The following is a 22,979-nucleotide window of genomic DNA, read 5'->3' on the forward strand; positions in this document are numbered from 1 at the left end:
TTGAGTCAAAATATAGTTTAATGGTATATATGAGTTATTTCAAATAGTTTAAGAATATTTTTGACTTTTTCACTTTTTGAAAAGTACTTCTGAAAATAAATAATTTTTAACAATAAGACCAAACAAAACTCTAACTAACCAATCTTATATTTTCGAAAATGTTTTTTTTTTTGGGAAAGTAAGTTGGAAAAAAAAAAAGATCAAAGACTCAAAAGTGATTAATGTTGGTTGCTAGTAATATTATTCATACTGGACAATAATCATATCAAAACAGTAAAACTTGTTTCAACTTTAACGTTCATGTATAATTAAGCTAATTAATCCAATCATTTTAAAATAATGAACGCCAACTATTTCTCAAAACGCCGTTACAAATCCCAAAAGCTACTTTCAACATGATTATTTTTCCTAATCTTTATTAGTACTTCACATTATTTGATTTTCCAAAAATTGCTCCAATTAATTTTTAAATTTACATAAATTAGATTGTTTAATATTTTAAAAATAAAATTTAAATATATACGTTTGATAATTATACATAAAATATATGTATAAGTTGCAATAGTCTTCATGCATGTTAGATTATTAACGAAAATTTATATAATTTGACTCTAAAAAAGTGAAACATGACAAGTATTTTAGAACCGACAAAGTATCTCTTAATCAACAAACACAAAACTAAAGTAAACTCAAGAAGGTTTTAGCTCATCCATAACTCCTTTTTTTTTATTACTCTTTTCTAAAATAAAAATAAAAATGTTTTTTTTGGTCTAAAGAAATGAAGATTTACGAGGCAGTCAAAAGGAATGGAGGCAAATAGTAGTATTTTGATATTTTTTTCTTTAGATTCCTTCTTTTTTGTTGCTTTATTTATCTTTTATTCTGCTTTACGGCCCCATTCTATAGTAGAAATCTTCTTCTTTTTAAAAAAAATTGGAAAATTAGCACTTTAATCCCTTAATTATCGATAATATTTTTTATAGATATCCATGTAATATTTTATTAAGTAACAATTAAATATATTTAATCTCTAACGAATCATCAAGGGTTAGGAGTAACTTTTTTCTATGATTTCACATTTGAGAATAATATAATTCTAAAAATGGTCTAAATGTCACAACTCACATTCAACCCCTATATAAAAAGACCAAAAACACAAATTTTAATTAATAAATTAGCCAAATACTACAGAGATCGAAATGAAAAAATTTCAATAATTAAAGAGTCGAAAATACAATTATCTCTCCTTTTTTTTTTATATATCAGGGAAAGACTTAAATATGCCACTGAACTTTCAGAAAAGACTCAATATGCGATCAGTTAAAAGTTTGACTCATTTATGCCATTACCGTTAAAGAAAAGGTTCATTCGTGCCATTACATTTTAACAGTAGTTTTGCAAAATCATTTTGACACGTGGTCAATTATAATTTAGCCACATCATCAATTTTTTAATTAAAAAAATTGAAAAAAAAAGTAATTTAATTTTTATTCAAAATTTTGATTTTTTATTAAAATAATTAATGACGTGGCCAATTATAATTCGGCCACGCCATCAATTTATTTAATTAAAAAATATAAAAAAATTAATTCAATTTTTTTTAGAATTATGATTTTTCTTATTTAAAAATTGATGACGTGAGCGAATTATAATTGACCACGTATCAAAAATAATTTTGCAAAACCACCGTTAAAAATAATGGCATGAATAAGCATTTTCTTTAATGATAATGACATAAATGAGCTAAGCTTTTAACTGATGACATAAATAAATGAGCCTTTTCTGAAAATTCAGTGACATATTTGAGTCTTTTCCCTTTATATTATATGCGATGACTCATTGTTTGTAGTATTAATTTTTCTTCTTCTTATTTTCGAAATCATAGTCGAACAAGTTTCCAATTCAAAAATTCTTGAAATAGAACACTCACTCTCTCTCTCTCTCACACACACACAAATATATATACATATATATATATATATATTAATTAATTAATTATTTTTCTGTCTCCATCTTCTAGAGGAGGTTGTTGGGTACGTACATAGGGGCCATGGATTAATATGGATGCATGTAAACGAAAAAATAAAATTGAAATGTTTTTTTTTTTTTGTGATAAAAACGTACATCTAAATATGGTACCGTACACACGATCGATCTACGTGGTGCAATAATATTTATCTTGTTAATTCAAATGCATGTCGATTATTAGGTCCAATAAGATAATAAAAATGTTTTATAACATCGGGCAGAGTCATCTTTGTCCAACACGCCAAGAAAAATGTATCGTGTAGAATAGATAGATAAAAAACATTTTGACGACACATTATTCTGTATTTACTTCGATATATTTTGATTTTTCTTAATGAAGATCTTGGCTTCATCACTACTCTCTAGCGAAATATTTTTCATTTGTAAAACTTGAACGTGAAACTTCCAATACATATAGTGAAGATCTCAATCAATCAAGCACAGTACGGTCTTTCGATGATATATATGCAATAATTTACCTATACATAACTGATCTTGTCGACTGTGAAAATTAACCTTACAGGCTATAAACCAGCATATGCATATATGTTGTGCAGGTGATGGAGACAAATCATTGAAACTTGAAAGTAGTGTAGGCTTATCTCAAAATTTTCACTTTTTTTTGGGTTAAAAGTTAAAAACAATAGTGAATTTTGAGTAAATATAGAGAACCTTAGACACAACTTGGAACTTGGGATAAACCAAATCCACAAGTTATGATCTCACATCATTACTCCATTTCAAGATTTTGGCCAAAAAAAGGTTGTAATAATTAGGCAATCACCTAACACTATTCAATGTTCTTCACTATTGGTACAAAATTATTAAGGGGTGTGTGTGTGTTTGGTATATGTTTTTGGAAGGTGCATTAATTAATTTAACGTCTACCATAGGAAATAGGTGAAATTCTTGAAAATATATTTATAGATGTAATTAATTAAGTATGGTGCGTCGGATATTTCAGAAGTAGTACATTTTTGGAGGATTCAGAACTGGTACGTGCAGTATCATATTCAGAGAGTTCGAACAATATCCACCATAATTGTGTTTTAGGAGGATTCAGAACGAATACGTGCAATATCATATTAGGAGCGTTCGAGCAATATAGACCATAAGTGATGAGGCATATAGGTTTTTCCAAGTCCCCATCAACACAATTATTTGACCATATATATGAAGGGCATAACATGGATAGGTTGCAATCAGAAGGCATATAATGATTTCACATTAAATTAAGATGCAACTTATAAGAGGTTGCAATCAAAGTTCAGTATACATGCATTTCACATTAAATTGTTTTAACCTACTTGTTAAATGTGACATATTGAAAAAAAAAATTATATGTATATAATATTTGATCAAATTAATTTTTGAGTATCCTTATTATGTTAAGACTTTGTACTTGTGGTTGTCTTGGTTTGTCTTTTCCCATCAAAGCCCATATGTAACATCGATCCTTTCATTGTCTAAAACTTGTAAGTATTCTTCTATAGCTAGCTCTCTAGGTTTTCTTTGTTGATAACAGTTTAATTTAACTTATATATACATATATAGTGTATAGTTACTATATTATCGCGTAATATTACTTGTTGATTTAGACAATTTATCTTATTTCTAATATTATATATCTCGATCTCTGTATAAGATTATTTCTATATTCTTTTAGATAGCCTGATGATGTAATTTTTATGATATCGATATATATACCTAAATCATTGTAAGTATGTAAGACTAGCTAACTATAGTTTTAACACATGGAAATTGAAATTAGTATTTATATATGATGGTTTTCTTCGATCTTGTTAATTTCGTCAAACTAATTAATTAAAAGAGATTTTTTTAAGACAATTTAAAAAACATTAAAATGATTATGCTTTTTTTCCCATGATTACGGATATAACTGTGGTGGTGGGAAAATTAGAGCAGAAAATATGGAAAAGAAAAAGTAATAAAGAACTCTTAAGGAAAAAAGTTAAAGAAATAATTTTTGATATTTATCATTAATTATGAACCGCGCAGTCAATGTAATTAACTTTAAATAGTGTATATGTTATATGGATCATGTTGATAAATTAGTTGGCCGAATAATATATATCCGTAACTTTCCCCGATTTAATAGGGGTTGTATAGTTACACATTTTCATGTTCATAATCCACTGGGATTGTGGGCCTGAAGATAACCAGACCCCAAGGCCCACGGTGTACGTTGTTCATTAATGGGCCCAATGTAAGAGTCCTAGGCCCAGATATGTAGACAGGCCCAATTCAGCTCCATTAATGATACTCAAATGCTGCAAATTAAGATTTTAATAGGAAATTATTAGGAAAAATTACATGAATACACGATAGATATTATAATCTTCAAAATTTCTTATCATTTTTTAAAAATTACAAAAAATTCCCTTCATGGATACATTCATGCCCTTTCTAATACATATCTACCCCTCTAAGATACATTCCTCCCATTAAGTAAGTGTCATTTACAATATATCGGACAAGTAATATATCTGAAAGCAATGAAAAATTCAAATTTTTTTCTTATTGGAAAAACATCCGAAACAAGACGTAATTAGTCCTCATATGAAATTTTTTATACTTTATGCAAATTATTACTCGAACTATCATTCAAAAATTGTATGATAACAAGAATCTAACATACAATGTGATAAAATAAATTATATCATCGAAAGTAAACTATGAATGATATTTTTAAAAAATAAATAAATTAGAGACACAAAATCATAGAAATGTCTCGTTTAGTTGGCTCAATAGTTAAGGGGTCCTAATTCGAATCACAATATGAGTATATGGCAAGTCCGAATTAAAGTTTCACCTTCCATTGTTAACATAATATATATATATATATATATATATATTTTAAAATTTAAAATAAGATATTTGATGAGAGTTGGATGTCATGTGTTAGCTACCATTGAATTTGCTAATTTTAAAAGTAGTAATTCAGCTTAAATCATTTAAAGTTAGAAACGATAATGATGAGAAACTTTCTAAAAAGAAAAAAAGAAGAACAAAGACACTATTATTTAAGTATAATTAGAGCTCTATAGCTTTATTTTGTCTAATTACGATTTATAGTTACATGTTAAAAAAAAAAGATAGATGTGTGCGAAATTGAGATAGAGATATAAGAGGCGAGCAATATATGAAAGATAGAGGAGAGAGACAAAAGAGATGTAATTGAATTGTATATCTTATTGATAATTGTATCACTGATATAATTGATTTGTATTAAAAACTAGCTACAAAATGGAGGAGAGAGACGTGCAATATTGGGAGTTAGGAGGAGAAGAGAGAGAGAGAGAGAGAGAGAGGAGAGAAAGTGATACAATTGATACTGTATCATGAATACAATTGATTTGTATCATCAATGAATGAAATTGTATCAAAGACTATTGTATTCAATCCGTTGATGCAGACCAATTATATCAAGTATATTAATGAATAGAATTTGTATCTAGATACAATTTACATCAACAAATACAATTATATCAATGTTATATTTCATAACAAATTATATTTGTATCCATATGGTACCTTGCATATTATATTTATGTATTATCCTGTGTGTTTGTGTTTACCATTTGTATTTGTACCATTAATTATTATCATTTATTTTTATTTATATTATTGATTGTTATCATTTATTGTATTTATAACATTGTGTGTTATCATTTGTATTTATATTGCATAGATAGAAAAATAAGCGAGCGAGAAAGTGGAGAAAGCAAGATGATAGAAGTAAAGTGCGGAGAGAGGTAAGGAAATGACAGGGAGAGATAATTTTATTACAAAATTTTACATAATACAAATTGTTATTCTTGTTAAACTATAACTGTGTATAACAAATACATATATATTACATGTATTGCCTAACTTATGTAATATTTTCTAATAAAATTAAAGGAAAAATGTGTATAATAACGTCAAACTATTAATTAAATGTTATAAATATAGTTTAGTTTACTTATGCTCTATAGCAAACTATGCTATTTTCTTTCTCTCCCAGGTGGAATCTCGCTTGCTACTTTGGCAGTCTCACTCGCTTTTATATGAAATGTATAAATGTGCTTGTGTTTATATAAAGCAAGAGAAAATTGTATATATATATATATATATATATTTCGTTTCCCTCTCTCCTCTCTCCCAGATCTCGCTCGCCTCTCTGACTTTATATAAAAACAAATGTATACATTGCATTTGTGCTTGTATAAAGTGAGAGAGAATTGTATATACAAATACAAATGAATATATTTTCGTCCTATACGCTTATAATTATACAAATACAATCTTTTCCTGTCCAATTTTTTTCTGCCTTTCTCTCTTTTTTGCTTTATACAAAACAAATTATACAATTAATTCTTTTGTATATGTATGTCAAAACATATTAAACAATTGTTTTTTTTGTATATATGTATAGCGAAATAGCCATAATTTTCATTTGTCTATATATAGCGAAATATACATATTTATGTTTGCTATAAAACACAATTATGCAAATTATACCAATAAATACACATATATTTTTGTATTTGCTATATTTGAAAGTAACTTAAAAATTAATAACCTACCATAAGAAAACTATCAAATAATTTCGGTTTTGGGTTCCTAAAATAACTTTAACAAAGAGGGTGAATTTCTTCTATATTAATAAGATAAAAAATAAATACAATATAATTTAAAATTGATCTCTTTAACAACAAGGAAAATGACAAAAGTGTTTGTTAGAAGCAAATTAGCAATGAATAAACTATTTGTTCTTCCTGAAAATAAATTAAAAAACAATTAAACATTTTCCTAATTTCTTACTTTTTAGCCTATTTCGAAAATTATCAAAATAATAAGTAATTAAAATAATTTGATTTAATTCAATTTTTAGTTTTCTTCAGTTGAGAACCGAAGTCGGCGGTCGGAGTAGACGCAACAATTCTCTCAGCACCTTTCTCCTCCGATGATTTCTTCTTCTCAAAATTTCTGAAATATTAAAACTGAAAAATTCCCATTTCTACCAATATTCACAAGAAATAGATTAAGGGATATTTTTTAAAAACTAAAAAAAAAAAGAAAAAAAAAAGAAGAAAAAAAATGGCGTCTTTGCTCTTTCGCCGGAGACTATCGCCGGCGAGCATTTCGTATAAGACTCTATTAAATGGTAAATTTTCAATTTTACTTTATACCCTTTTCTTCATATTGTGTAGTTGTCATTGTTTTCTCGGAAAATAATATATTGAAGAAAAAAATGTTTTTTTTATTTTTAAAAAAGTTCAGTTGAAGTTGTTTTCTTTATTGTATGGAATAATTGGAATTTTGCTGTTTTTTTTTTGTTTCAGCATTTTAGAGAATGCTAGTATATTGTTTTGTACTTTGATTTTGTATCATATTTGAGTTGTCAAAATAGATGGAGAAACTGTTAATCTGTAGGCAGATATTTAATGGTTATGTAAGGTTTCAATTGATTGCTAAATGTAGGAGATTTTGGATTGTCAAGTTCATTTACTATTTTGAAGGAATGTTGGATAGAAAACTGTGGTTTTTGCACCAATTTTGATGTAGTCTAGAAATTTGATGTGTAGATACTTGTAGGATGAGAATTTTGTATACCATGTATTATTGAGATTGAGTTGTTTATATTGTTCACTAGAGAATCAGGCCAAAATAAAGCATAGAAGATTCATATAGTTGACGGCATTTTCATTGGTAATTAAGCTCAGAGATGCTGTCTTTTATATTGTACGAACAAGCGAATCAGGCCAAAATAAAGCAGAAATGATTCACATAGTCTATGCCACTGTCTTTATATTGTACATAATGTGAATGGCTCTGCTGTCTAGGAAGGGCTGGTTTCCTTCTGTGCAGATCTTCTGTTATTTATATCATATTTGCACTTTTTGATTCATGAGTTTCTCCATCAAGTCTTCTAAAGAAAAATATAAGAGTTCTTCTCTGGTGATGGTTATACATATTTATCCTTTATAGTTAGATGCACGAGGTGATATTATCTACTGGTAGTTTATTCAGACCTCACTCGTGAATTAACTACGTGCAATGTCGATGTCACATCTCAAGGAATGTAAATTTCACCGTAACATGGTAGGAGCCAGGAGGGGTATTGTCTATTAGACTATTATCGATGTTGATTGAGACCGCAAGACCTGCTTAGTTCCTAGATCTACTTCTGTCGTTATGTTATTAACATGTTCATGCTGTCTTGTGGAGAACTAGTATGATGATTCTTGCCAAAATTCAACTTTTTTTTGAGAAAACAGTGAGAATGATTTCTGCTCAGTTTATATGTGCTGTTTCAATAGTTCTTGCTCTTTTTATACAGTAACTATGTGTGCAGGCGTAGATTGACATAATTCCAAGTTTATGTTTCAGTGCTCTACTGATTCTACTTGCGGAGTGTAATATGTCCTTTGCTGTTTGGTCAATTCTAATACTATGAAGTTGTAGTTGCAAAAATGTAGCAGGATTACAGCCAACCGATTATTAACGATTCAAGCACTTTCTTGTTGGACAGGTGGTGGGGAGTTTTATTTGCTCCCAGGGAATATGGCAATAGAAGCTTCTTTTGGTATTTGTAATTGCTTAAGGAAATTCAGCAGTTCTACTGCTGCTAGAAAAGTTGATTTTACAGACCTTACGTAAGAATTGTATCTTGTCTCTTATTTACTGCATGAAAGAAGATCATCTACTATTTTTGTTGGTTCCTTGATTTTATGTAGGAACCTATATATTTATATTACTTGATCAAAGAAGAAAAAATGTGCACAATGATTTTTCCATTATAATCCATTTCAAATTTCAGTCGTCCGCATACATGGTATCCACATGCTCGAAAGAAAAGCCGCAATGTTTTTTTACATGTGGGCCCTACAAACAGCGGCAAAACATATTATGCCCTAAAACAGCTCGAGTCAAGTTCTTCTGGTAAACTGTAAATGTCAATACCATAAAATCTTCTGAGTTTACTTCTCTGCTTTCAATTAATTGAATTGCCTTAAGCACATAATTAATCAGTAAGTATCTATAATTCAGGTGTTTATTGTGGTCCTCTGAGGCTGTTAGCATGGGAGGTCGCAAAAAGGTTAAACAAGTCAAATGTTCCCTGTGATCTTATTACTGGACAAGAAAGGGAGGAAGTTGAGGGTGCAAGACACAAGTCTATTACAGTAGAGATGGCTGATGTTACATCTGACTACGAATGTGCAATTATTGATGAAATTCAGGTGTGCCTCTAACTTATAGTGTATCATTTTCGTGTTTTTTTTTGTATTTACTCACAAAGTATGAGTAAGAGAACCATCTCCCCTATATTTTCATGTCCCAAATCCAAGTCATCTCATAGACTGATAGGTGTCCATTCAGTTTGAGAAACAAATCTGCTTTTTTCTAGGAATCTACAGTATTTAATCTAGCTCCTTTGGTCTAGTGGAGCTATTTCCTTGCTGACCTGTATGACCACAGTGTAGCTTTTTAGGGATTCACAGTTGCCACTTCTAATTAATCTACACTGACTTAGCACTTCTGGATCTGGTAGACACATAAAGAGTTACTTTATAGAATGTTTCTTGGTAGAGGTTGTAAGTTAGAGTTGTTAATTTTCTGAAGGAACTTTCTTTTTTGTAGCACCCCAACTGGGTAACTTTAGGTAATTATCTCTGTATAAATCATTTTGAAGCGAAGCTAATTGACTTTCTTGACTGTTTCAGTTGGACTCCCCTTTTTTGGTAGGTGGGGGGTTCTTTTGTGTGTTTCTATTTTGGTAAAAAAGATGAACCATTGGCAGAGAACCTATGGTCGTTAATTCATCATACACTTTGATGGGATGTCTTTGGAGATGTCAACCTTTAAACTCCTCTTAACTTAAGTTTCTCGGTTAGCCTAAGTAGCTGGTATGTTCTGCTCCAATTACTGAGGAAATAAAATTTCTGTTACCACAGTGGCTAGTTGGGCTTTGGAGTCACTACATGAATGCACCTTGAGTGGTTTTCACGAGGCCAGAAATTTCCAAGAAGTAGAGCTTTGTGAAGCAGGCTTACCTCCTAACCCTTTTAGATAACGGTGTCTTCTTGTTACTTCACATATAATGACAAGGTTATATCAATAAACTCCCCCTGTTCACTTTTACTTGTCCATAATAGACTTTGCTCTCCCTTTAAGAAATAATAAATGAAGTGTATATTTTACCATAATACCTATATATTTATCCCACAGAGTACGTAGCGTGCAAATTCAGTATCGTAACGGATGAAGCGAGGGTGGAAGTGAAGATTGTTGTGCAAGTCATATCCAAGAGAGGAACTTTCAAGTATCTCGGGTATCCAAAGAGATGGATAGATTGACGATGATTTCATATATTGTATTGGAGTAGGGTAGATGAAATTGAGGCTTGACTTTGGGTATTGTACGATAAGAATGTGTCACTAAGGTTTCAAGGCAACTTCAACGGACTAGTAGTTGGACTGGCATTATTGTATAGGAAAGAGTGTTGGCCAGTCAAGAAAGCCACATTTAGAAGATGAAGGTAGCGGAGATGAGTATTCTCAGATGGATGTGTATGCATACTAGGAAAGATATGATTAGGAATGAAGTTATACAGGGCAAGATGAGAATAGCCTCCATGGTTTGATAAGCTGAGGAAAGGGCGACTGAGATATTATGAGCATGTGAAGAGGAGGTGCGTGGATGTGCCATTAAGGAGGTGTGAGAGATTGGTTGTAGTAGGAGTTAGGAGAGGTAGAGGCCGACTGAAAAAGAACTGGGGAGATGATTAGACATGCTATGACACAACAACAACTCACTTAGGACATCGCCCTAGATACGAAGGTTTGGAGGTTGCGGATCAGGGTAGAAGGGTTAGAAGATAGCTGAGTGTTGTGGCACTTCTTGTCGGAGAGGTAGGGGGCTAGCCTCCTCCTCTCCTCTTCTCCTTATGAATAGAAACACTTAGTGGTTGCTTAGTCTCTTAATCTTCAATGTGCATTACTATAGGTTGCTTCGTTTGCTTTGTATATTGCTATTTTGTTGTCATATTTTTCTTGCAATCCTGCTTCAAAAGAATCTCCTTTGAGTTTAGGGTCTATTGGAAATAACCCGTCTACCCCGCAAAGTTGGGTGGGAGTGGGGGGTGGGGGTAAGGGTCTGCGTACAATCTACCTTCCCCATACCCACTTGTGGGATTCCACTAGTTATGCTGTTGTTGTAGTCTAAAGCCTTAGGAAATGATCCGGGGAATAAGTAATTAATCTCGAAGGGGTAAAACATGAAAAAATATGTCCTTTTGTTGATATGGTAAGGTGGGATTTTTAGTATAGTGGACAAGTAAAAGTGACGGGATATTTGCTCATGTGGGGGGGGGGGGTGTTCTTGATAGATTTTTCTATCTGTTGGAGTTATTATGCTGGCTGAGTAAATTTCTTCCTACGTCTCTAGGGCTTTGAAGAGAGCCCAGGTCCAGGATAGGAACAATGGTACTAAAAGAGGTCTTGAGGGTACATATATTCCACAAATTGATGATGAATATTTATGAGAAGATCATGAAGTGAAATCAGGAAGAGACTCCCCTTTGTTTCTCCTCCTTCCTATATTTCCATCATGCTATGAAGCCTTTCTAGGTTCTTCAGAAAGTTCAAATTTGGCTGCAATGGAAAAGAAAAAATTGATTTTATATTGGTCTTCAGTCTCAAAATTTTAAGAGAGAGAGAGAGGGATTTTGGTTTCAGACTTTTCTTTAACCCTCATCACTTATTCTAATCTAAATGTGTTCTTTTTGCTAATGCCTATTAAAGGATTACCAGTTATCCAGTTTTGCTTGTTACTGTTTCTTGTATCCTAGAATTATTGATTGTGTATGCCATCAACTTTGTTCAGATGATAGGGTGTAGGACAAGGGGTTTTTCATTTACACGTGCGTTATTGGGACTAGCTGCTAATGAGTTGCATCTGTGTGGAGATGCAGCAGCTGTACCTCTTGTTCAGGAAATCCTCAAAGTGACAGGAGACAGCATCAAGGTACTGACCTTTTCTTCGCTGGTGTTTAAACAAAAGGTGGTGTGCATTTGAAAACTTTCAAAAACTCGAGTTTGCAAACATGTTAATTTTGTTCTGAGTTCTAAACTCGGGTTTTCAAATCTTTCTGTTGTAACGAAGATATTACAATTGTGAACTCTTTGAATGTTGTGTTTAGTTTTATGATTTGACATCTCCTTTATTGGCCTGTACTTAGTTGTAAATACATGACCTTCCCTCTAGAAGATTGCTTGCCAAAAGTTAGTACCTCCAAGGCGGGCAGAATAATTCCGAAAATTTTACAAACTGCAATCTGACCATTTCAATATTTTGTCTAGAAATATCTGACATGCTTGTAGCTCTTTTTAGAATTAATTGAAGATACCTTCTTCAAAATCTGTTCAGCGATAAGGAAAGCTGGGGCTAAGTTCTTGCATAGTCAATTTCTTGAGTCCTGATACTCGTCTATAGGCCACTAGGGTAAATGAATATCTAGGACAACACAAGGTATTTTATATCTCCTTGATGCCAGAAATGGAACCAATTACTTCATTAAAAAAGAATTATCTTGACGACATACTTCCCATAAAAAATATCTTTTCAACATAGTCGAAGCTGAAGGAAAATTTCCTCTTTTATTTGACAAGTCTTATATTGTACTCATTGAACTTGATGTGTACGTCTAGGGCCTTAAGTTTAATGGGCTTGTTTGCATGAGGCGTAACTTAGTTCAGTGCCGAAGAGAAGAAAAAGTTTCATCAGGTCATCCTGCATGTGTGGGATACTTGAAGTTTAGTTGATTTAAAAAGATCAAATCTAACTTGAAGTAGTTGTACAGTAGTTATGCCTAGGATTTATAGATGTCGGATAACCTATTCTTTTATCTATGAACGTTCAGAGGTGAGCAAGGAAGGGGGCGAGGGAATTGCTGATTTACTACCTCCTGCTTTTACCTTTTAACATATCTCCTTACCCTTTCTCTTTTACTTCTGTCTTGTACTTCTTCTGCTTTTTACCCGACCAGATTGAATGGGTCAGGGTCTTTTAGTGTGATATGCCGCTAACCTTGCTTCCTTCAGTTGGCTTTAGACAGAAAAAGGTCCTGTAAGTCATGATTTGAATCTTACTGCTGAGACCACATCCTACTGATAAGAGCTTTTGATTGTTTTGTGACCGTTGCCATTTTTATGCAAGAAACAATATTGGATTATGTTTCTACTGTCACCCTTGTGATTGGAGAGTGCATATCTTCTATTTTTAGGGGATGGATTCTTTTAATATCAGTTTGATACTCCCAGCTAATTTTGCATTGCTTCCTAGTTTATTTGTGCTAGTAACTTTAGGTTATTTTTTTTTAATGCCGCTACAAATAATGCGATTTTCCTTGCTTCCCTATGCTGCCAGGTTCAGTACTATGAGAGGCTCTCACCTCTTGTCCCTTTAAAGGTTCCTTTGGGATCATTCTCCAAAATACGGACTGGTGATTGCGTTGTCACCTTCTCGCGTACGGAAATATACAAGATGAAGGTGAGGAACAACCTTACACATTATGTCATGGCCACCCCTGTCACAGTAGAATAGAAAAGAAGAAAGAGTGTCATACTATAGGAAAAATCCTGTTGGGGGGTAACTTGTTATATAACATGCTTATATGAGTTATACTTATAGAAGTAGCTGTGATCAGGTGAGATATTAAATTAGTAAAGTGATTGATGAGTAATACGCTGATGCTGCTTTATTGTAACTTGTTAGATAGCAGGTTTAAACTGATAGGAGAAGTTAAGAGCAAGTGAAGTTTGATTACTGGAGTAATTGGCTTGGCAAGTCATAATCACAGCACAACTGGGTAGGGAACAGTAAATTGGCATGTAAAATGTATCCTGATAGCAAATTGAAATCATTTGGTACTCAATTGATGAAGTTTTGATGAGTTAAATCTAGTTCTGCTTTGCATAATCCCAAGATTTTGTAATAGCTATTGAACTTCTTGTCCTGATATGCTCAAAGGATAAATGAAATTTTAGATTTTAAAGTTCTGCTTATCCTGATTCATACCATTGTTCTTAATATTGACAGAAGCAAATTGAAGCTGGAGGAATGCATCGTTGTTCTGTTGTTTATGGTTCATTGCCGCCAGAGACTCGAACTAGACAGGTTTACTTCTGATCCTTCCTTTTGTCTATCTAGAGTTAAGATTGGCCCTTATCCAGTCTCCTGGTGATGCTTCCTGTGTTAGTTTCTTGGTTAGTTGAAATCCATTTTTTTTCAGGTTGAGGATAACTCATTGTATAAGTTTCTTGGTTAGTTGTAACCCATCTTTTTTTTCAGGCTGAGGATAACTCATTTTATAAAAATTATCATTCTACTAGAGTCTCTTTTTAATCATCAAGTATTTATGATGGCCATATGGCCTTCCTGTCACTGCCCTGACTTATTCTTCTTAAATATGAGCTATCATCCTCTTTTTTATGTTTTATTTTTGTCTTTCAGTGTGCTATGATCAGTCCTAGTTTATATTACAGCTTTTATGGCATTCCATGTGATGACTCACCTAAATTACAATCCACTTTTAATGTCTATTATCATGCTGGCAAATTAGCTAGTAAGTACTTTCTTTAAGATTGCAGGCAACAATGTTCAATGATGCAAGCAGCAACTCTGATGTTCTTGTCGCGAGTGATGCTATTGGGATGGGTCTCAACCTTAACATTTCTAGAATTATATTTTCAACATTACAGAAATTTGATGGTGTTGAAATACGGGACCTAACTGTACCAGAGATAAAGCAGATAGCAGGTATGTTATTTTACTGTGGAGAAACTTGGTACAGAGGGTCAGATCTGATTGAGTACTTATCTTTTCAGGAATTCACCATCATAGCTTTCCTTTTAATACTATAGTCTGTAGGTGGTTGAAAATGGTTTAGTAGTATTCAATATGCTCTTTCTTCATAAAAAATGAAAGCAATATTTGTGATTAGACGCAATTAACCTCCTTCCTTTAATACTCCTCCTGTCACAGTTTATATGACTTATCTCCTTTTTAGTTAGTCCCAAAAAGAATGACAAATTTCTATATTAAGTAACAATGTAATTTTAAATTATCCATTTTACCCTTAATGAAATAATTTATAGCCACAAATATCTATCACTTATTTTAGACCACTAGTTTTAAAGGTCTTCATTTTTTTCTTAAATTCCGTGCCGAGTCAAACTAACTTATATAAAATGGGACGGAGGGAGTATAAATTATGGGAGGTACATTTTTAAATCAACACTTAATGTTGTAATAAGACACATCTTATCCTCCTTCCTTGTAATGTGTATACTACAGGAGATATTTTATATGGGTGGCCATTTACTGAATAAAATAAAGAACAATTACATAAATGAAAAACAAAGAGGATGGGTGTCGGGATGGGGAGGCTCATTTCCATCTGAAGATTCTGAATCATTTGGATGTAGTAAAATGCTTTATATTGAAGCATAATATAGAGCCCTGGCCCTGGACATTCATAATTTTATTCATCTGTGTTTCTTTTCCTGTACAGTTATTTTGTTATATGAAGACCTCTTCTTTCTCCTCTTTACCCTCCTCCTTACCTAAGATTATGTATAGGTTTATGACATCTGGTAGAGTGTTCTGTGGAAGTCTATTACAAGAACTCCAGAATTGTTTTTCATATTCTTTGATCAAAATTACAACATATCCAGTGCAATCCACTAGTGAGGTGTGGGGAGGGTTAGTGAGTACGCATACCTGACTCCTACCTTGGGAGGTAGAGAGGCTGTTTCCGTTAGATCCTCGGCCCAAGAGAATTACAGGAGTGAAGAAACCAAGGCAAAATACTAAAATTGGCAAGGACAAAGCATTCTGAAAAAGGAACAGTAACTACTCACTTAAGTATTGAGTAAAAATCTTTCCTCAAAAGCTATTCAGTTGAAAAGCTTAAGAATGAAGAAGGGGAAGAAATACTGAGTGAGTGTGAGCTGTGACTGATGCCTGAGGCTTCAGAGAAGTATTCTCATGGGATCTGAAGCCATCAGCTACCCTTACTTTCTTGTACTGGGTTAACAATAGCTAACCCCTCCTTTCTATACACTTCAGTTTTGGAACAGATCAACATTGTGTCGTGAGAAAAAATACCATCCAAATGGAAATTTTCTTAATTTTGTTTTTCAGATTCACTCCATTCCGACATTGGATTACTGATGAAATACCTGTTCAGAAAGAGTTCCCAAAAAGTTGTTCCTTGGTTTTTTTGATTCTGAACTTTTTGAGTAGCTGTTTTAGCAGCTTTACTAAATGCCCTTTTTCTGAACCCAGTGAGCTTCAAATCTCAATTTGGACACTTTGATGTATTTTCAGGAGCTACGTGAACGTTATCCCAAACTTATGCACTTATGCATAGAAAGTATGTATATTCTGTGAAATGATTATTTTGGCGATTAAACTGTCTTGTAGGACGAGCAGGCAGGTACAAATCCAATTTTCCTGTCGGTGAAGTAACTTGCTTAAATGCAGATGATCTGCCATTACTTCATTCCTCACTGGATCATCCATCTCCTGTACTTGAGGTTATTGACTTACGGCTGAATTAGCGCCATACTAAATTCTGGAATAACATCGTTGCATTTGTTGTCGTTTTATTGTAGAGGCAGTCTCCCCTACAAGATCAATTCCTTAGAGTGCTTTCAGTTTTAGTGGGATGTTCTAATCAAGAGCAATAAATTTACAATGCAGCGAGCTGGTGTCTTTCCAAACTTTGACCTTTTATACATGTATTCTCGTCTACATCCAAAGCATGGAATACATGAGATACTGGTGAGTTACTGGCTCAGATTCTCATAGTCTAGTTCTACAATAATCATCTACTTATAACTTGCAAAGGACCTCTATCATGTGTGTTTCTGTCTTTGTTATATGTTATTAGAAATTTGGGAAGGAAAAAATAAAATGTTAATAAATGTAATACAATAGATTTTGCCATTGAAACTGTTACACAGTGGTTTGTTCTTTTGCTTTCTGCGAGATTGCACGTAGAGTACTCATAATTTCTCTACATAGTGGATTTTGCCACTGAAACTGTTACACAGTGGTTTGTTCTTCTTTGCTTTCTGCGAGATAGCACGTAGAGTGCTCATAACTTCTCTACTTTTTTCCTTATAGGAGCATTTTATGGACAATGCCAAGTTATCAGAACATTATTTCATTGCTAATTGTGATGAATTGTTGGTATGATATTCTTGTTCAGTTTGTTTTCTTTCCTCCTTGTAGCAAAACTGTTCCATTGTGGATTACTAATCTTTTTCTTTTTATTTGGGTTGATTGTACTGTACCTGCGGGATAGAAAGTTGCTGCTATTATTGATACACTACCCCTCAGTTTGCATGATAAATATCTTTTCTGTATAAGGTAACATCTTTGGTTCTTACAGCGAAGATAAGTGAAAGTTGTGACATTTATTGTAGTGTTTTGTAGCTTGGCAATAGCAAAAAGTGTGTGCAAATCCATAATTTTGGGGTGGGGGAGGGGCTTCTAGCATTGACTCATTTCTATTTGTCATATGCAGTCCGGTTGAAATGGATGATGACATTTCATCTCAAGGCCTCACTCAAGTAAGATGATTTTTACCTTAAGCATTTCAAGGATGGCTGTTTTGAATGACTACTTTAATGATCACTGCTTTGATGCATCAGTTTGCGACAAATTATTCTAACAATGGCCTGGTACGACTGCGAGAAATATTTACTCCTGGGACACTTAAGGTGCCAACATCTCATACTGCACTTAAGGAGCTTGAATCAATTCACAAGGTTAGCATGTCGTATTTTGCTATATCGCACTTTGTCCACACCCGTTAAGCAGTTCACCAGGGGAAGGTGAAGTACCTATAGTCAAGGGAGCAGTCCTTTTAATAAAAACCATAGCTGGCTCTCTTAATTTCTGAACCCTAAGAGTGATTGCTTACAAGTGTTCAGATGATTTCTGAATTCATATCCTCTGTAACATATGATGTTTTATGTTTATGCAAGCATTTTTGTTGCTTACCTTAGTGATCACAATAATTGCACTTATGGTGATCCTTGTCAAAACTGAATTTGCTTCAAAAGACAAACTGCTTGGAACTATTGATGAAATGGGCCTTGATAAAGTCTAATGGATATGGAGGATTCATGTATCCGATCCTTAGTAGTCTAGGGACTAGGAATTGAGGTTAAATTGATGGATTGACTCATATTTATTGTGCTCAACTGTAGAAGAGTCTCGTTTCGTGCAAGGGTAGAGTCAGAACTCTTGGAACTTCATCTCAGCATCTTCTTCCATTTTATGAAAGTCTTCTAGTTTTTTGTGCATAGATATTGTAGGCCATGAATTTTCATGAGCATGAGGCCCTCATTCTTATAATTTGGGGTGGGTGGGGGGATATCCACTCTATGATTATTAATTATTCTGAGAGTATGTAGTTAACTCTATTGGGTATATGTCAAAATTTCATTTTCTTCCATAACTCATTGAGAACTTCATATAGACAATCTTCTATATCTTCTGTTGGATGGAATTTGACCAGATTTTTTGTTCATATGTTCCATTTCTTGCTCTTATCTATCCAATGAGTTGAAAAGTCGTAAAAAATGGAAGTTGAAACCGAAGTTGGGAGTATGACAGTCTGCCTGTGAATTTAAAAATCATTGCCTCCTGTTACAGATCTCACATTTGTTTTTCTGATGTGTGCATTCAGACTGGTGTAACTAATATTACTTGGTGGCGACAATGCATACAAGGATGGTTGCTAAATGTGATGATAACTGATGTTTTCTGTTTGGGTGTTTCCTGGATAACATTTCAAATAGAATATACCATTGTTAGCTATTTGTTTTTTTGTTTTTTTAAAAAATGAAATTCACTGTTTGTCATAATTGGAAGGTTTTGGATCTGTATGTTTGGTTGAGTTATCGCTTGGAAGAGAGCTTTCCAGATCGCGAGCTGGCTTCCTCACAGAAGGCTATTTGCAGCATGTGAGTATAATTAGTAGCCTTTTGTCTGTTTTAATTGTGTCATTTGTGATATCTAATGCTCTTTAATCGTTCATTTTTCAGGTTAATAGAGGAGTTCCTAGAAGGACAAGGATGGCAAAGGCCAAGGACAAAGAGATTAACTCAAAAGAGTAGATCGATTTCACTGATCTCCCAAGACACAAGACACAAGTTTTAATTCTTCGGTGTTGCTATTCAATGTCTCTGTAACACGAGATGAAAGCCATGAAACTAGACAGAAGTTTTAAACTACTCAAATATGTCTGTAACAAGATGGCTCGAGATGGAAGCTTCTGAATCACGAAATACACCCCATGTTCAACACTGGTTCTAGTCAAGAAGTTTGGCTGGTTTCAAGGGAATATGCCTTTGTAGTTTTATTTCCTAGGTTGAAGAAATTGAATGTGTTGTTCTCTGTACATTATGCTCAAATATATGTTCTCAACAGATTATACACAGTATACTTTTGTATTTATTTTCCTTTAAATACAATAAGGTACCTCTTTCATTTTGTGACAATTTTTTTGTTCAATCTTCTTTTAAGTAAAGAACCTTTGAGTTAGAACTTCAGTATCATGAACAGAAAAATAAAGAAAACAAACATCAAGATTTTGTCAACCAAATCTTGTACAACATTTCCCTTACAAACAAGAAAAGATCTATTCTTCAATATTTATAGGTCTCTCAGATGAAATGTCTGATGCTTGCTGCTTAGCTTGCGACATCAGTTCTTCTACATATTTCTTTTCTTCCTTTAAACCCCTTTTCTCGAGTTCTTTGACGAGATTATCATACATGGTGTCTGTAGGGAGGAACCCTCGTAGCACTGCTAGTTCAAAAACAGCACAAGCACGCTCAGGATTCCTGTTCCTACAAAGGCCGCGAACCAGAAGAGCATATGTTCCAAGATCCATGCTCACGTCATTTTTGAACATGTGGTTCAATAAGAAGGATAGAACCTTCAGTCTCCTCATTCTGCAGCACATTTTAAATAATGGCATGTAAGTAGAAATATCAGGCTTACATCGACTCTCCTCCATTTTCTGGAGAAATTTTAAAGCATCCTCTTCTTTAGAGTTGTGTGCAGCAATTGTAATCATTGTGTTATATGTGAACGTATCAGGTGAGACTCCTCGATTTGGCATATCTTCAAATATATCGTAACAATCCTTCAGTCTCCCACTTGTTCCTATTATATGGATCAAGCTGCTATAAAAAGAATTATCAGGAACACAACCATTTTGTTTCATCTTCTCATATACATCCAAGGCTTTGTTCAATTCCTTTGCCTGCCCTAAAGCTTTCATAGTTATAGTATATGTCACCACACTTGGTGAGTGCCCCTTCATTTGCATCTCTTTGAAAATAGCATCAACTTTAGGGAAGTTTTTTTCACGACAATAGGCTTCAATGAAGCAAGTATAAGTACACACATCAGGGCTTAAACCATGTTCTTCCATATCTTTAACTGTTTCATTTGCTTTATCAATTTTTCTAGCTCCTCTGCACCAACCATGCACTAAGATATTATATGTTTGAACTGATGGAACTATATGATTCTTCAAATCAAGGTACACTTTATGAGCATGCTCGACACTTCCTCCCTTCACCAATGCATCGATTAACAGATTCATCGCACTTGTATCCTTCTGTAAACCGAATTCTTCCATTCTTTCAAATGCCCCTATGGCATCCTCATATTTACCAGACTTGGCAAACCTTCTCATGATTTTACTCATTGTATTCAATGAAACATATCCTTGTAAGTGACTCATTTCATCAAACAATTCCATCATAAGACCAAACTTCTTCGATTTTCCCAAGTTGTCAACCATTAGATTATACAAGTCAGAGGAAAGTGTGACACCCTTTTGCATTTTGGCCCATTTAAAAAACCCGTAAGAAGGTATCCACTCGAAACTGAACCTTTTCAAAATTTGCTCAACTAAACACTCTGAAACAACAAAGCTGCTTTTATTCAATGCATCCACAACGGCATCAGGTGATTTGAAATTAAACCTCAGTACTTTGCTAATCTTATCAACATCGTTTTCCGTCAAATCACTTGCCAAACTTCTCACATCAACTTCTCTTGCACGAAGCTTCTCATTTTTTACCCATTCTGAGAATGAGGGAAGTAAGAAGTCATCATCTTCCAGTTTGACTGCTGCTTCCTCCTGCTTAACAATTCTAACCCAATCTGGAAGTTCTGGTGACTCGGTCACCTTTCGCTGCTGATTAATGTCAATTGTCTCAGTCATAGAACAAAATCTACTGCACAACAAATCATCAGAAACATAGTGAACAGAACTCCTCCAGACATACAGACGCCTTTGAGCTCCCAAACACCAGAAATGCGGTAAACGCTTCAAGCTGGATATCATTTCAACTAACCTGGAATGACAAAGTCAGAAAGAACCAGCACTGAAGCATCTTTAAGATAGACAATGACGAGCTGATCGGTTTCTAGCATAGAAAAGATAACAATGCATAAAACTCTACCTATTTAATACTATGCTTGATATCACCAATATAGCATTTGGTTACCATTTTCGTCCCACATAAACAATACATTGTATAGCTTTAATGAAAATCATCTATTATTTAGGTCATATGGAATATGAAATAGCAATACCTTTAGAACTCTGAAATGCTAAAAATACCCTTAAACAAAGACATCTTGTCTTTGTTAACAAAAATACAGATTTTAGTATCTTACAACAACCAATAGACCTCAATTCCAAATAAGATGGGATTACTATATGAGTCCTCATTGCGTGTGTCATCATAGACCATATTATACAAAAAAAAAACATAATAATACTTAGGTTTTAAAATTTTTTATATTTCTATTAGCATATAATCTCATATAGGATTAAAGACTCTACAAACATAAGACTTAAAGTAAACGGACTAACACGACTAGAATTTTGTCCCAAGACTCCCAACAACTAATAGGTATCACTTTTATAAATTGTTTTCTTCCACACTCCAATGTGCCCTATTGTAAGTCTTTCAAATACAACTTCTTCTCATGTGATTTTGATTCTACCACGTCCCCTCTTCTTTTGTGAAATGATAAGTATCAACCTCCTCTCCTTTAAACACTCATTATTGTTCTTTGCCTATATGCTAATGCATCTAGAGTCTATGCAATACATTGCCCAAGCCTTACATTTTCTCATTCTATCCTCATTGTATGTTGCTGTGTTCATTTCTAATCTTGTATGACCCTATATCCATCTTATCTTAGCTTAGTCACCTAGCAACAACTCATCTCTGTGGATATGTCTAAAACTTTCACAGCCCAACACTCAACACTCATTTCCAAGGGCGGCTCAACCCTAAAACCATCAAAATTACAAATCCTCCAAAGAACCCCAAATTCAGTTTGCTCAATATATACATATAAACGCAGAAAAATCAAATAAATTCGATTAAAAGGCAAAGATTCAACGAAGAACCATAAGCACTGAACACACAAAAGATGAAGAAGGTACATACCTAAAAAGAGAAGCACCGTATTAACACTTCGAAGAAACAATAAGAAGTATATATTTTTAAAAAATCATGTATTTATTGTTAGTACTCCGACTCCGTTCTATTTATATGTTGTCCTTGTTACTAATCTTCCTATTTTATCCCTCGAAAGTTGTAATTTGACTAACATAATAAAATTAAATGATTAATTCATATTCATTTGTCGATTGATTAACCAAATAAATTAATTTATGTTATTATTTCAAAATTTACTTAGTTTCTTAAGGAGCGTAAATCTAAAATGATGATACAGAGACAAAGAGTATTAGCTTAAGTTTTCTTTAATGGTTTGTTGATAATCTCTGCACATTTTTTTGATATTTTATTATTGAGGTAATTGTAATT

At 33.3% G+C, this 22,979-nt stretch overlaps 2 protein-coding genes across 6 annotated transcripts; one reads left to right on the top strand and one right to left on the bottom strand.

Moving 5' to 3' along the window:
• Window positions 1–6,759: 6,759 nt before the first annotated feature.
• LOC101250735 (ATP-dependent RNA helicase SUV3, mitochondrial) lies at window positions 6,760–19,613 on the top strand. Of its 5 annotated transcripts, none has more exons than XM_069288815.1 (17): window positions 6,833–7,198; window positions 8,390–8,450; window positions 8,567–8,690; window positions 8,855–8,983; window positions 9,085–9,275; window positions 11,920–12,060; window positions 13,462–13,584; window positions 14,134–14,211; window positions 14,685–14,853; window positions 16,522–16,634; window positions 16,801–16,881; window positions 17,227–17,292; window positions 17,408–17,472; window positions 17,630–17,675; window positions 17,757–17,873; window positions 18,985–19,076; window positions 19,158–19,613. In XM_069288815.1, exons 5-17 carry the CDS (start codon window positions 9,225–9,227, stop codon window positions 19,270–19,272), a joined length of 1,257 nt encoding a protein of 418 aa, XP_069144916.1. In that variant the 5' UTR covers window positions 6,833–7,198; window positions 8,390–8,450; window positions 8,567–8,690; window positions 8,855–8,983; window positions 9,085–9,224; the 3' UTR covers window positions 19,273–19,613. The 5 variants fall into 5 exon arrangements, with proteins under 5 accessions (XP_004247583.2, XP_069144916.1, XP_069144915.1 ...); XM_069288813.1 differs by having other exon boundaries at window positions 7,073–7,198; window positions 8,855–8,976; XM_004247535.5 differs by lacking the exon at window positions 8,390–8,450 and having other exon boundaries at window positions 6,760–7,198; window positions 8,855–8,976.
• On the bottom strand, window positions 19,598–22,719 carry LOC101251032 (pentatricopeptide repeat-containing protein At3g22670, mitochondrial). The gene is made up of 2 exons (XM_004247536.5): window positions 22,599–22,719; window positions 19,598–21,488 (listed from the first exon to the last, which is right to left on the bottom strand). The coding sequence occupies exon 2, from the start codon at window positions 21,476–21,478 to the stop codon at window positions 19,754–19,756; it is 1,725 nt and encodes a 574-aa protein (XP_004247584.1). The 5' UTR covers window positions 21,479–21,488; window positions 22,599–22,719; the 3' UTR covers window positions 19,598–19,753.
• Window positions 22,720–22,979: the final 260 nt, after the last annotated feature.

The sequence above is a fragment of the Solanum lycopersicum genome, chromosome 9, assembly GCF_036512215.1.
Source record: "Solanum lycopersicum chromosome 9, SLM_r2.1".
NCBI lineage: Eukaryota > Viridiplantae > Streptophyta > Magnoliopsida > Solanales > Solanaceae > Solanum > Solanum lycopersicum.